This window comes from Choloepus didactylus, chromosome 5 (assembly GCF_015220235.1).
Source record: "Choloepus didactylus isolate mChoDid1 chromosome 5, mChoDid1.pri, whole genome shotgun sequence".
Taxonomy (NCBI): Eukaryota; Metazoa; Chordata; class Mammalia; order Pilosa; family Megalonychidae; genus Choloepus; species Choloepus didactylus.
Window position 1 is genome coordinate 3,968,275 of NC_051311.1, and position 13,066 is coordinate 3,981,340.

At 48.0% G+C, this 13,066-nt stretch overlaps 1 protein-coding gene across 1 annotated transcript in view; it reads left to right on the forward strand.

Moving 5' to 3' along the window:
- The first annotated feature begins 975 nt into the window (after nt 1–975).
- The window catches only part of PLXDC2 (plexin domain containing 2), a 391,835-nt gene continuing 379,744 nt past the window's right edge, over nt 976–13,066 (forward strand). The window contains exon 1 of the mRNA XM_037837678.1: nt 976–1,624. Coding sequence (XP_037693606.1) covers nt 1,513–1,624 — 112 coding nt within the window. The 5' untranslated portion in view covers nt 976–1,512. The remainder of the gene's footprint in view (nt 1,625–13,066) is intronic.

Genomic DNA, 13,066 nt, shown 5'->3' on the forward strand with positions numbered 1-13,066 from the left:
GAGGCACTGGGAGATTAAGTCAATTGCCCAAAGTCGCTTAGCTCTTAAGTGGGAGGGTGGACTCCAGCCCGGGCAGCGGGCTCTGGGTCTCAGCTCCGCCCGGCGCGCCTCGCTTCCTCCTTTGTGTGTGTCCCCTTACAATCTTTATAATCGGGGTTAGCTGTAGATAAATAAGATGTCAGCTAATGAGGGGCCTGGGAAGGGTTAACACCGAAGCCGACCCGCGAGCTCTAAAAAACACAAACTAGCGATGCGAGCGGGGAGAGCCCCGTGGGAGATCCGGGGGGCTCCCGCAGACCCTCCACCACGCGGCGGCTGGGGGCGGGGGCGCCCGGCTGCAGCGCCGCCTCTCCGCGCCCGCGGGGGCCGGGGTCCGTGGGGCGGCGCGGGCTGGGGGAACGGCCCCGCTCCGGCTGCCTTGCTCACCGCCCCCCTCTCTGCCGCCCCCCAAGCCCGCCCGGGCCTGGCGAGCCGCAGTGAAGCCGTTGGCGCCCGGGAAGACCCCCGTGGGCGGCGATCCACGCGGTCGGGCGCGCGGGGCCGGGGGTCAGGTGGATGCAGACGTGGCGCGGGGCGCGGGGAGGGAGCCCCGACCTTCGGGGAGACGCCGGCACCGCTCGGCTCCGGGCCCTGGGGGCGGCGGGCTCTGTCCCAGGCTCCCTCCCCAGCCGCTCCATCTCCGCGGCCGCCCGAGGAGAGTGCGGCCATTGGACAGGTCGGTCTGGCTGCTGCTCCCGCGGAAGGGGGAGAGGCGGCCGGCGCCGGGGAGGAGCGGGAGGGGGGACGGAGACGGGAGGAGGAAGCAGGGCGGTGGGGAGGGGGGAGGGGGGAGGGAGTTGGAGAGGGAGGAGGGTGGAGAAGGCGCAAGGAGGAGGTGGAGGGAGGAGGCGGGAGGGGGGAGCGGGGCGCAGGGTGGGGGAGAGGAGGGAGTTGGGGAGGGAGGAGGGAGGAGGGCGCGGGGAGGAGGGCGGAGGCGCGGAGGAGGGGAAGGCGCCGGGAGGAGGGCGCGGGCGCGGGGAGCCGGGCGCCCGGGCCGAGCCCGCACAGTGCGAGCCGCCTGCACCCCCGAAGTGCGGAGCGGGGCGCGCGGCGGGGCCGGGCCACCTCCCGACGCCAGCGGGAACTCGCCCCGCGGCCTGCCCGACTCTGCCGCGCTTCCTCCTCCCTCCTCTTCCTTGGGCCACGAAACGCCCGGGACCTGGGACTGCGCCGCGCGCCCCCGGCCGCGGGAGGCCCCGCGGGGAACTCGGCGGAGCGGCGCCCGGACCCGCCCGCGCCAGGAAAGTTCGCGGCCGCGGCCCGAGGCGCCGGCGCCGGCCGAGCGAGCGGAGCTCCGGCAGCTGCGCGGCGGCGCGGGCTCGAGTCCCGGGGCGGCCCCGGGTGGCGCTGCCGGGCGGCGCCGAGAGCTGGGAGCCGGGAGCCGGGCGTCCGGACCCGGGCGGCGGGGGACGCGGGGGTCCTGAGCGCGGCGGCCCCGGCCCGGGGGCGGCCTCGGGGAGAGCCGGGCGCGGCATGGCGCGGCTCCCGCGGGCCGAGGTGGCCGCGGCCGGCGTGCTGCTCCTGTGCCACTTGCTCCTGGACCGCTGTCAGCTGGCCGGCGCGGAGCCCGGCGGGTCGCCCCACGGTAAGCGCGCGGTCGGACGCCGCCCGCGGGAAAGTTGGCGCGGGGGCGTTCCGGGGACACTTGGGCTCCCGACAGGGCGGCGGGGCTTGGGGTGCCTGGAGGGTTCGGACGCCCGTCCGGAGCGGGTGGTGGGACGGACACCTCCCTCCGGGGACACCTGGTCGGGGCTGCCCCTCGCCGGCCTCTCCCGCAGCTCCGCGGCGCGGACACACGGGGCGGGGGCGCGCCAGGCCTGGAGCCCGCGTCGGGGGACGCGGGTCTCCCTCTCGCTCGCCAGGACCCCCTCTTTCCCCACCTCACCCCGCTCCCCGCTGGCCCTGGATCACCGTCTGCGAGTGGGGCGGGTGGGCGCGGCAGGGGCGCCGGGGAGAGCACGGGGTGGCCGCGATGGGGCGGGCGCGGCTCGGAGACCTGCCCTCGCTCCGCGGTCCCTCCCGGGCCGGTGTGGCCCTCGGGCCCGAGCGACCGAGCTCCCTCCCCGGGCCCGGGGTGGCCCCGGCGGCCCAGGTCTGCGTTCCCCGGCGGCCGCTGCGGCCAGGTGCGCCCTCCCGGGGGAACCGCGCCCGGGACCTCGTCCGCCCTCGGGGAGGCAAGTGAGAAGCAGGTAGAGAGAGTCCGGCCGACATCTGGGGACTCGGGTAGACTTAAGAAGGAGACGAAATGAGCCAAAAACGCTTGGAGGGAAAAGAGAAAGAAAGGGAAACTTTCTGGGTACGATAATCAAGGTGTGCGTGCGGGTGTGTGTGTGTGTGTGTGTGTGTGTGTGTGTGTGTGTGTGTGTGTGAATCCTTATGAGGGATGCGTCTTCAGAAACCATGCATGATTTCCCAACCCCCAAACCGAAGAGTGGCAGCTGGAAGGGGCTGGGAGGTCACCTGGGTTCCCAGGTTAGGTGAGTCTTGGAGGAAGGGCTTGAAGGAGCATTACCAAGCGGAGACCTAGAACCAGCCCAAAGCCTGCTGTCCCCGGTCTAAATTCTTACGGAGAAAGCAAAGGGGCTGATGCTGCCCTCCTGTATTTATGAGCAAGGTGTGTGGGTTCCGGAGAGTGGGGCAAAAAAAAAAAAGCAACGCCAACACTGAGAATTAAATGCAAATTTACTTGTCTTTTCCTTATGATTATTCTGCAAAAATGGACATAGGCTGTTGCTGAGTACGTGTAATTGATGGCTGTAGACTATGCCTTCTGTTCATTTCCCTGACGCATTTCATTGGTTAAAAAATAATAATTTTTACGAGGATGGGAAGCAACGTATTTATTAACAAAGGTGTGAGAGCAATTTGCATAGGCTTATTCATGAAATAAATCAATGCGTAAAGAAAGCAGTTTACTTCTCACAAGGGAGTTTAGAGGAGGGTGTGAGTCAAAACTCATCCCAAGTTGCTTGTTTCAAAACTTCTTTGGCATCAGAAATGCATTTATAGTAAAATATAAAAGGTCAGCAAATGTTTATTATTTTTCTCAACTTTTAAAGCGAGTATTATGTCACTGGAAAATAATACATATACAATATATTTACAACTCTGAGTTCTCAGATTTAGGATGAAATTCATTCTATTCTCAGAATTGACTGAAAATAAAATACCAGATTATCCAGCAAAGAAATGCCCAGCATTTTGGATTATTGCAATATTTCTGCTCTAGAAATACATTTGCTTGTAGGATTAAGTAAAAAACGAATAGTTCTAAAATTCTTGCAGATATTTGGAGACTTTCTTGCAAACTGAAGCAGCCTATTCGGAGACATCAGTCTATATAGTTTTATGCAGAAAACATGGATTTAAAGGGTTAACCTACTGAATATATAAAATGCAATAAAATGAAACTGAAAATGGAAATAGAATTTTCTTTGTGAAACCGTCTATCTGAAAGTCAATATGGGAAATTAAAAGCAAAACTTCCAAAGTCTTGAAATTTGGCATGTAGCGGTCAGGATTTTTGTTACAGTCATTTTGGCACAGGAAAAAGAAGTCTGATTTCGTAACAGGGGCATTTCATTATGCATTACTTTACCAAGTGCTGCAGTTAGCGTCACTGCCACCAGAGGGCAGAGAAACTGCTAATTTCTTTTATTCCTTCCATTCTTTCCCAAATCTCTTGGATTCTTTATGGGCAATATTTTGTTTTTCCTATGTCAGATACTTACTTGTTCAAGATATCACCTTACTGTCTATAAATGGGTGACATTTTAAAATAATCAATTATATATATTTGTAGATATTTGTTGGTGTTAATCAACCAAGTTTTAATTCATTCAAGATATATATAGCACCTCCTATATGTAAAGAACCATACTTTGAATACATGTTGTGGTGAAAAAAGTCTAGTGGAAAAAAAAATACCTTCTTTGCATCATTTTTAGAGATTATTAACAAATTATTGTAGAATTTCCAAGAAATTAAAAATATCCCTTTTATGATTAAAAATTCTTTCTTACGTAATGAGTCTGTTTTTAAAGTTAAATGTAAACTTGTGCATAACTGAAAAGTGCTTGCCCATGCTAACGAGTGTTGTCTGAGCACCAGTATTTAGAGAAAAACAAGCTTAGAATAACTCTAAATTTCATGAATTCAAAATCATGTCTGCATTTTTCTGCATTTACCTATGTAACTTCACTGACTGAAAAATAGTTTAGTAGCAATTCCTAAAGATGAAAAGGTATTAATGTCTTAAACAATTCTAACATTCGAATGAGGAAAAGAAGCCTAAACTATGTTAGCAAATTTTGGCCTGATCATTATTCTTTAATGTGACTTAATGTAACAAAAGACCCATTATCACTAGATAGAGAGCAGAAGTGTTTAGGGTCATGAGGAGTTTTCATTTTCTAAGCTTTCTAATATTGCTAAATTCTAGATACAAGTGGTTTATGTATTTATGTAGCAGATCATTTATGCTTGTTTTGGTTTTCCTTCTCTGACTGGATACTGTTTTCTGTTATTTTCTGCTTTCATTGACATTCAGAAACTTCATTTGAAATATTTACTAACTTTTATGGACTTTTTTTATGAATGTCTCTTTGACACATTCTGCCAGTAGTTGTCAGACTTCTAATTGTTAAATATATATCTTGAGCAAAGGATTGTAACAGGGTTAATTCATGTGACTTTTCCCTATAGAAGACACATGGGTCAGATTGTAGGACAAATGACAGGGTAAGGTTTTTTTTTTTCAATCCATGTACGGCTTGTGACTGCATACAAAACTTTTAAAAGTGCAAAATATGAGTCCTTTTCCTTTAGAGAATAAATAAAAATTGAAGTCTGAGGTTGAGTAAGTGTTGGGACTTGAAAATTTATATCAGAGGATAACGTTTTTAGTTCATGGATATCTGTATAGCGGTTTGGAGTTGTTATAATTAGTACAATGTACATATTGGTTGAAGTTTGAGCTTCAGAAAGAGACCCTTTGCAGGGAAAGTGTGCTTAAATAAAACTTGGAAATGGATGATTCCAATTTCCCCCAAGCAGGTTACATCTCTGCAAGGATCAGATATCCTTGGGCAGAGATTTGGAATATGAATTCTTTTCAGTTGGTTTTGTCTCAGTTTTGTTTTCTTTCCAAAAGGTGTCTCCTAGTGCAGAAGCAGTATGTTTCAAACAGACGAATGCATTTCAACCGTTGTGGTCCCCAGCTCTGCAGGCCTCAGCCATTTCCCTCCCACATTAAAGGCGGTCTCTTCACCTTGACCTTTTCAAGACCTTTGCTTCGTGGCGTCATCCTCCTCGCCTGTCCAGCTGCCCGTTCCTTGTGTTCACACCAAACGAGGGCCCGGATGCTCCCGGCGTGTGTGCCAGGAGCGGCCACCTCTTCCCCACTCCTCCTGTCTCAACTTCCCCAGTTGCACCTCCATCTGGCCACCTTCCCCTTGGCCTTCCAGGCTTATCTCAGGTGACGCCCTGTCCAGTGGAGGTGAGCCTGGATCCCTCCGAGCTCTCCAGGCCTTCTCTGAGGCACCTGCTCATTTCTGTGTGATATTACGGGGTCTTGTCTCGCATTTGGCACGTGAGACCACAAGCTCCTGAGGTGAGGGACCCTGTCACTCCCCCCGAGCTCCCTGTGGCATCTCCCCGCAAGTAAGCAGTAGGTGGCTGTTGATCTGACATGGGCTGGGTGGAATTTACCTGGACTTGGCTGTCACCCTGGGGGATGTGTGGATACCCGTGACTCTATGTATGACTTTTCCATCGATAAGATGGAAAGGAATGTAGAGACTGGCTTCAGAGAGTAACTGTTTAAAACCAGACCATAGGAGCCAGGGCCCGCCACAGGGTCCTAAAGTCTTGGCAGATGGGGTTCACCTTTAAACTTCTGGTAGTTGATGGAACTTTCCAAGAATACATGCCACCATTCTGCTGTACTGGTTTCTGATCCATTTTTGTTCTTAATTGTGTATCTTAAAGTACAGTATGTGTGTGTGCCCTGGTAGCCCAGAGAGAGAATTCTCCCATCTCCCAGTAACAGAGTCATTCTATCCGTGAGCTGAACAGTATGTGTCATGACCAGACGTGTTGCCTTTTAAAGTTTAGTTTCTGGAAACTTCAGAACACATTGCACAGCCCACCCCCACGAGCAAGCAAGGCTTCTGGCCTCTGATTTCTGTCCCGGCTTACCTGTGCCCTCATCTTATCTTTCCTACCTCTTTCTCCTTTGTCCAGCTTTTCTCACTTAAGACCTTATCTTGCGTTTGTTTCAGAGATGAGAAATGAATAAATGAAATGCAGTCACCACTGCACACAAGGTATTGATGAATGGCTTGTCGGTTTTCTCTTTGCCTGACCAATTCCAGTGCTTTGGTTTGATTGTGAGCTTTTTCCTAAAGATTTAATGACCCCTGTCCGGGGTCCTTTCTGACAGGTCTTCTCCTGAGGTTTGGTGAGATGCTCTCCCTCACCACCCTGCCCCCAGGGGCACGTATGGGGTGTCTTTTAGGACAGTTTCCCCCATGATTAATTGTATCATATATTGCTTGGCCAAATTAAGATAATAATATCTGAGAAGAGATGGCAGAGAGTTTAGGGCAGTTCTCGTGGGTTGTGAGCAGACACTGAACAGGTTACATTTCTTTCTGTTTCTGTTTTCCTCTCTTTAATTAAAAAGACGCCAAGAATGGGAAGAATGGTGTAGATTTGCAGATTTGAATTGAATGACACGTCTTGCCAGGGGACTGTCTGGCATTCGAATACGAATGACCTGTTGAAGGTGGCAGATTTGAACGTGGGGTTGGGCGCTGGGTGACCTGACTCGAAATCGAAATCCTAACTTCCAGTCCCTCCTGCAGAGGCCACTGGCACAGATACAAGCCCTCGTGGTCCTCCTTTACCCTCCATGTCAACAGGTGCTGTCCTCACTGTTCCCGCTTCCGGCCCAGAGTGGGTGACGGAGTCACACAGACAGATGCACACGATTCCAGTCTGGTTTTCTGGAATCTCATTACCTGTTACCTCCTCTCCCCCCATCCCTGGAAGCTCATTATTTTTCACTCATTAATTGGAATTTTTCTCCAGAAACCCTATTATCTAAGGTCTTATCCTATAGGTCAGGTGTGCAGCTCACTGGGGCTTTGAGAGTGTAGGAAGAGTGTGAAGAATTTTGCCCTGTGGATAAAATGCATAAAAATCAGACTATTTAAAAGTCAACGTTCCACATCTTCTTGAGGGTCTTCAGTGATGGGAGAAGTCTAACCCTGATACATTCTGCTTAGGTGTGAGGCTTGGCAAGTGCACCCTGGTGCATCTACATTGGGAATATGTGTTTTTTGGACCAGGTGGAACGTGGAATGTTCAATGCAGTATCATGTTGTTTGGGTGACAGTGATATTCTTCAGTGTGACTATGTATCTGTTTGTAGTAGCTGCTTCCAGCTTTTTCTCTCCAAAACCATAATTTAAACATATAATAAATTATTTATTTCACTAAATCTGAAAAGGAAATTAAAATAGGCAGAATTTATCATTTTAGAATGTCAAATTCACAGATAGTAATGATGTTCGACTTGTGAAATTGCCTTGTCAGTTCATTGTACTATGTTATGTTGCACGTATCGGCTCAGTTCCCTCCAAGAAAGACTTTGTACTGTAGCTACCACTGACCCAGTGCATCTGATTACTGAACTGGTGTGCTGGGTTTGTGTGCTGGTTGAAAGGGCCCACGGGCCTTACGGCAGCCGAGGCTGGGAGCAGGTCCACGGCCCGCTCTAACATCTTTTGGCTGCCTGCGTTCTTTAGTACATCGAGAAAGGTCCGTACATAAACTATCTCGGTGGACTCTGCATTGCAAAATATTCTTGAAAAAGTGAATGAAAAATGATTTTGTGTGTACGGACTCTCACTTTCAGTGCATGTGAATTCCTGCTATTTCAAGGAACTTTCTGCTGAATTTGTTGGCTTAAACAAAAAGGTGTTTGCTACATCTATATAATTCATTCAAGAATTATTATCTTCTGTTATTAGCTATTTGTATTTACTATTGTACTATTTATATAGGTCTGTGTACTGTTTGTATAGGTCCTGGGAAGATACGACTTTGAATTTTTATTTTGTGGTTTGGCCATTTTTTAGGCAATCTTGCAAATTTTATGTTGCTAATTGCGAATTCACATGATATTTTACATCTGTTTTTGGAAATTTTTGTTGCAATTATTTACAATTTGCTAATTTCTAAAAACAAAATTGAACATCATATCACTGTGTATTTTTGTTTTTGTTCTTTGGTTTTTGTTTTATATGGAAGTGGGGGTAGGGAGGGTCATTTGAGTTTTTTTGTCATACAACAAGGCTTCAAAGAATATTTTAATGCCTCCGAAAATTAAATGCCCTATGAAAATGAAGTCAACTCATAAGGTGGAAAAATGCCATTTCAGATTTTAATTTTAAAATAACCTTGTTGTATTACAAACATACTGCACTGTGTTTTGTTTTTATATGCTTTTTACCACTCTAGGGTATTTTATATCTTGCATACTGTATATTTGTATCTGTATTGATTCATAGCTTGGATTTTAAAATGCTACATAAAAGGATTTTAAAATGGTGTCTATCTTTTATTCAAATGAAATGCATTTTATCAAAGCTTTTTATTTGACCTGCAGTATGGTAAGCATCAGAAGATACAGGAAATTGGGAAATATCAGAATAAATGTGTTAATATGGAAGACTTGCGAAATATACTGATGGCTATGTTGTCAAACAATTTTGCTTGAGGCTGAATTGTGTAATAATTCATATTTTTCGCTGTTCTGTTGTTAGCAGTTACACGTACTTATGTTGGTCCTTATTCTCTCGCAATTGATTGCTCCACTCTCCCATCAATGGCTATTCACTGCTGTGTGGAGCCTGGTGGTACGAGCATCCTCGAGCTACCTCAGCACACGTTTAGTTAGACGTCATGGATTACTGGGTTTGTGAAGGTCCAGCCATAGAAGATTAAGTCCTACTAGGTCTTCCAAGATAAAGTATTTCAAAGATAAAGGAAACAAAGCAAAACAACTCCCTTTACTTTCCCTGTACCAGTATCCCACTGCCCTAATTAAGGCAGGTTTATACTACGTCTTTCTGTCGGAGCAGTGAGACCTGTCCTGCCTGTCGACCTGCAGAAGTGCCCAGGCCGTTCTGGAAGCTTCTGGGCTCGTCCGTAGACATTGTAGAAGAACTTTTTCAGGTTTACTGAAGACTCTGTAGGGCTAGGTTCCTGTCACCTGGCGCTCACTCTGGCGGTGCCCCTGTCAGCCAGCTTCTCTGCCCTTGCCTAGCACTTACTTCCAGGCAAGACTTTGCTTTACTCCTTCTGAGGAAGGAGCTCTGTGAGAAGGCGAAAGCCCCCGTTTGCTGTTTAGCTAATTAATGCCAGTCCCAGGAGAGATTTACTTTGAAGGAGAGTACACCTCACAAATTGCTGGCTTTCTAAAGATAATAGATTTATTATGCTATTTAGACAGCAGGCATTTATAAATTAGAGGTCTGCAGTTTGCTGTGCTTGACAATCCTGACCTGTCGTCAACATCGAGCTTTTCTGGCTGCCCGCTGCTCTGAACTCCTGCGTCCACCTCTGGGCATGTTTCATCAGGAGCAAATAGACAAGCCAGGCGGCCTGTTTTATTTCTTTGTTATTTAGACTCCCTTATCTTCTCAACATCTGTTGTTCATTTCGGATATTTTTAAAAACAAGCATGATTCAAAGTCAATCCGCAGATGGTGGTCTCTGTGTCTGGACATTGCAAAACACTTCTTTGCAGGCAGCCAGATTTGTGCAATCTCAGTTTTGACAAGCTGTTTTAAGAGGAGAGGTTTGTCAAATAGGTGCGGCCAGTAAGGAGTGGACTTTTTTTTTTAAACTAAGGCCTGGAGTCTGACTTCACACTGCTTTTTCCAGTCCACTCCAGGGCTCCTGGCTGCAGCTGACCACCATCCTTCCCAGCCCAGTTGTTTCAGCGGCTTCCCATCCTTGCCTCCAAAATGCTTCTTCCGGAAACCGTTCTTTATTCCAAAGTCAGAGGGAGCTTCCTGAGGGGCGAGTTTGGCCTCGTTGTTACTGGGTTGGGAACGCTCCTGGGGCTTTCCATCATGGGCTCCCGGGGTCCACAGCCCAGGTAGGTGGGCCCGCTTCCTTCCTCCTCCAGCGCCCGGGACTCTCCCTTGAAACTTGGCAGGTGACAGCCCCCTTTTTGTCCTTGAGGCCTCAGCTTAGACTGGGTATTTGGTCTGACTGATCAAGTTGAAGTGTTTGTCTGTTTATCCCCAGCACGGCGGCTGAGGTAGGGATCTCGCCGAGGCCCCTGCACCCTGCTCTGGTGGCATCACGGGTCGTGAGTGGGCAGAGCTGCTGCACCTGCACCCAAAGGTGGCTGCCAGCGGTGGGGCCACCTGGTCAACCTTAAACATGACAATTGACCAGATATCATTAGAATGCCACTTTGTATGTGCGAACTTTGGATTTTTTTCAGATTTATCAGAATTCAGCTTATACCTTACTAATGTGTATTTCTATGGGCAAAATTTCAAAATCATGGTGGGGAATTTGTCAGATGCTTAGCTTGGGATATACATTTGTGAAGAATGAAGAACTCACTCACAAGTGATGGTTTACAAATGAGCAAGTCATTTTCTAAACAGGAAGAACCAAGAAAGGTTACTTTAAGTATTCTTATTAAAAGCAGTTTTTAAAGTTTCTGAACTTTATAAATTTGAATGATCTTTCAAAAGCCATTAAGGGATAAGATTTTATTACTCTGCAGTGATTTATAATGCAGCAACTTGAATTGTCTGATAAAATCATAAAATTGGTAAATTTGAGTCCCTGGAGAGAATGCCAGACTTAAAAAAATAGATGTACAATAAATAGAATAGAATTCAGAGATGGAGCCATGAAATTTGCAAAAACAGCTTTCCAGGTCACTCCAAGTTAAAGTTACAAACTGGAAGATACCCACTGGGATTTGATATTTGAAAGATTTTCAGATACAGATAATGGGGCAGACTTTGCAAAATTTTTCAGTGTAAAATTTTAATATATCCATTAGTGTGCACACAAGGATGTGCATGAACTCTTTTCGAGGTTGCTCAAGTTCACATCAGTTTTGGTAAGCATGCATCCGGCACTCAACAGCATGTTTTTATTGTTCTCAAAACACACTTTTCTCACTCTTTTCTTTATCTGCTTATTTACTGTTTGGTTGATTGGTTTACATACCGTCTTTTTTGCAACATTCTCCAGTGTTCTTCGCAGCTCCCTTACTAATTCCATGGGGTGGATCTGACACTTTTATCTGCCCAGTGTCTCATTCCCCTTCTTCTAGAAACAGCACCCCTGGTCACTGAGGAAATTCCTCTCCCTGAGTCGGTTGTTCTCTGGAGCTTTCCTTATAGAGCTCAGACGTCTTGTACCTCAGGCCAATTAGGTTTTCCCTTGATGACAGACACATGCTCTGGAAGAGAGAAGCTCTTTTTCTTTTCCTTTTAGGATTGTTGCATTGGGAGTGTATACTTCTAATGCTCTCTATAAACAATCCTGGACTTGCCGACAGCATAAACCAGGAAGTTCCAGTTTTGAGTTGGAATTTGTTAGTTGCCACTGAATGAGACTTGGACAAGTTTTCAAATATATTGATAGTCACATAATTATTTGGTAGATGACTGTTTCCCGCACTAAACTATAAGCTCTGTGCAGGCAGGGACTGTACTTGTTTTCCTTCTCTTTTTTGTTTCTTCGCAATTCTCCTAGTGCTTGGTATGGGAATACACTCAATAAATAGTTGTTAAATGAATTTGCTGAATACATTCATTTGGCAAAGTGTAATCTCCTTCAGTGGCCATTAAAATAACTCAAATCTCAGCCATCAGGGGACATTCTTCAGATGAGTCAAATTTGGTGACTATAATAGGTTCTTCCCTGTTGCTTTGCTTAAGTAACTTTTGTCTCCATCTCCTTTTACATATCAAATTCCTTGGGTCTTATTTTTCTCATCTTTCAATGTGTTTAATTTGATGTCTTTCTTGGAGGGAGGAGTCTCCCAGGAAGTGTCCTCTTCCTGGCAGGGGCCAATGGCACAAACCAAACTTCTGCTGGGTCATCAGCATTGAGGCAGGAAAATAACACGTTGACCTTGTTGACGTACTTGGTTCTCGAGATGAATACGCTGTTGCCGTTGGAGGAGGAGGTCACAAAGCACCTGGACCAGGGGTCACCTTGTCTGTGGACAGTGGTGGTGTCTTTATAAAGACACCCGGTGAGATCCTTGTGCCTCGGTGAAGGTATCTGAGAAGCTGAGCAGCAGGTGCCTGGGAGGAAGATGCTGCTCTAAGGTTCCATCAGCGAAGGGCAGGTAGGCAACGTCAAAGTAGGAAAGGAATAAAAAGTGTTAAAAACCCAGAATTTCCTGTGCATTTCGTGCTCAGCACATCTTCCGCAGCTGGAGGAGGCCCGTGGCGTGGACCGTCATCCAGGCCGGTGCTCCGCAGGGCAGGGACACGGGGCTTTCCAGCGAGGCGTGAGTGCTCTTGCTCCCTCGCAGCGTGTCACTGGCATTGGAGAGGTGCTCACTTGCTCTGGTTTCGGTGTCTTGGAAAATGCAGATATCATAACAAGACTCAGTGGATGCCCCCATCGTGGTTAATATCCTTTCTGTTTGGAGCCTGAGAAGAGACTGTGTTGGGGGTGGAGTGGGGGGGACACAGAAAGCTCTAGGTCTCGGCCTGCAGGGGAAGGAGGCCCGAGCAGGTCCTGGTTAGGCCCAGGTGACAGGAAGTCACTTAGAGGATGGGCTTGTGTGTGTGCATGTGGAGGGGCTTGTGGAGGTGTGTGTGCACATGTGAGTGGATGTGCGTGCATGAATGCATGTGTGTGGGTGTGTGTGCATATGTGCATGCATGAGCCTGTGCCTCTTGGTGTGGGTGTTTGTATATGTGTGTGAGCATTTGTGTATGTGGGTGTGTGTGTGAGCATTCAC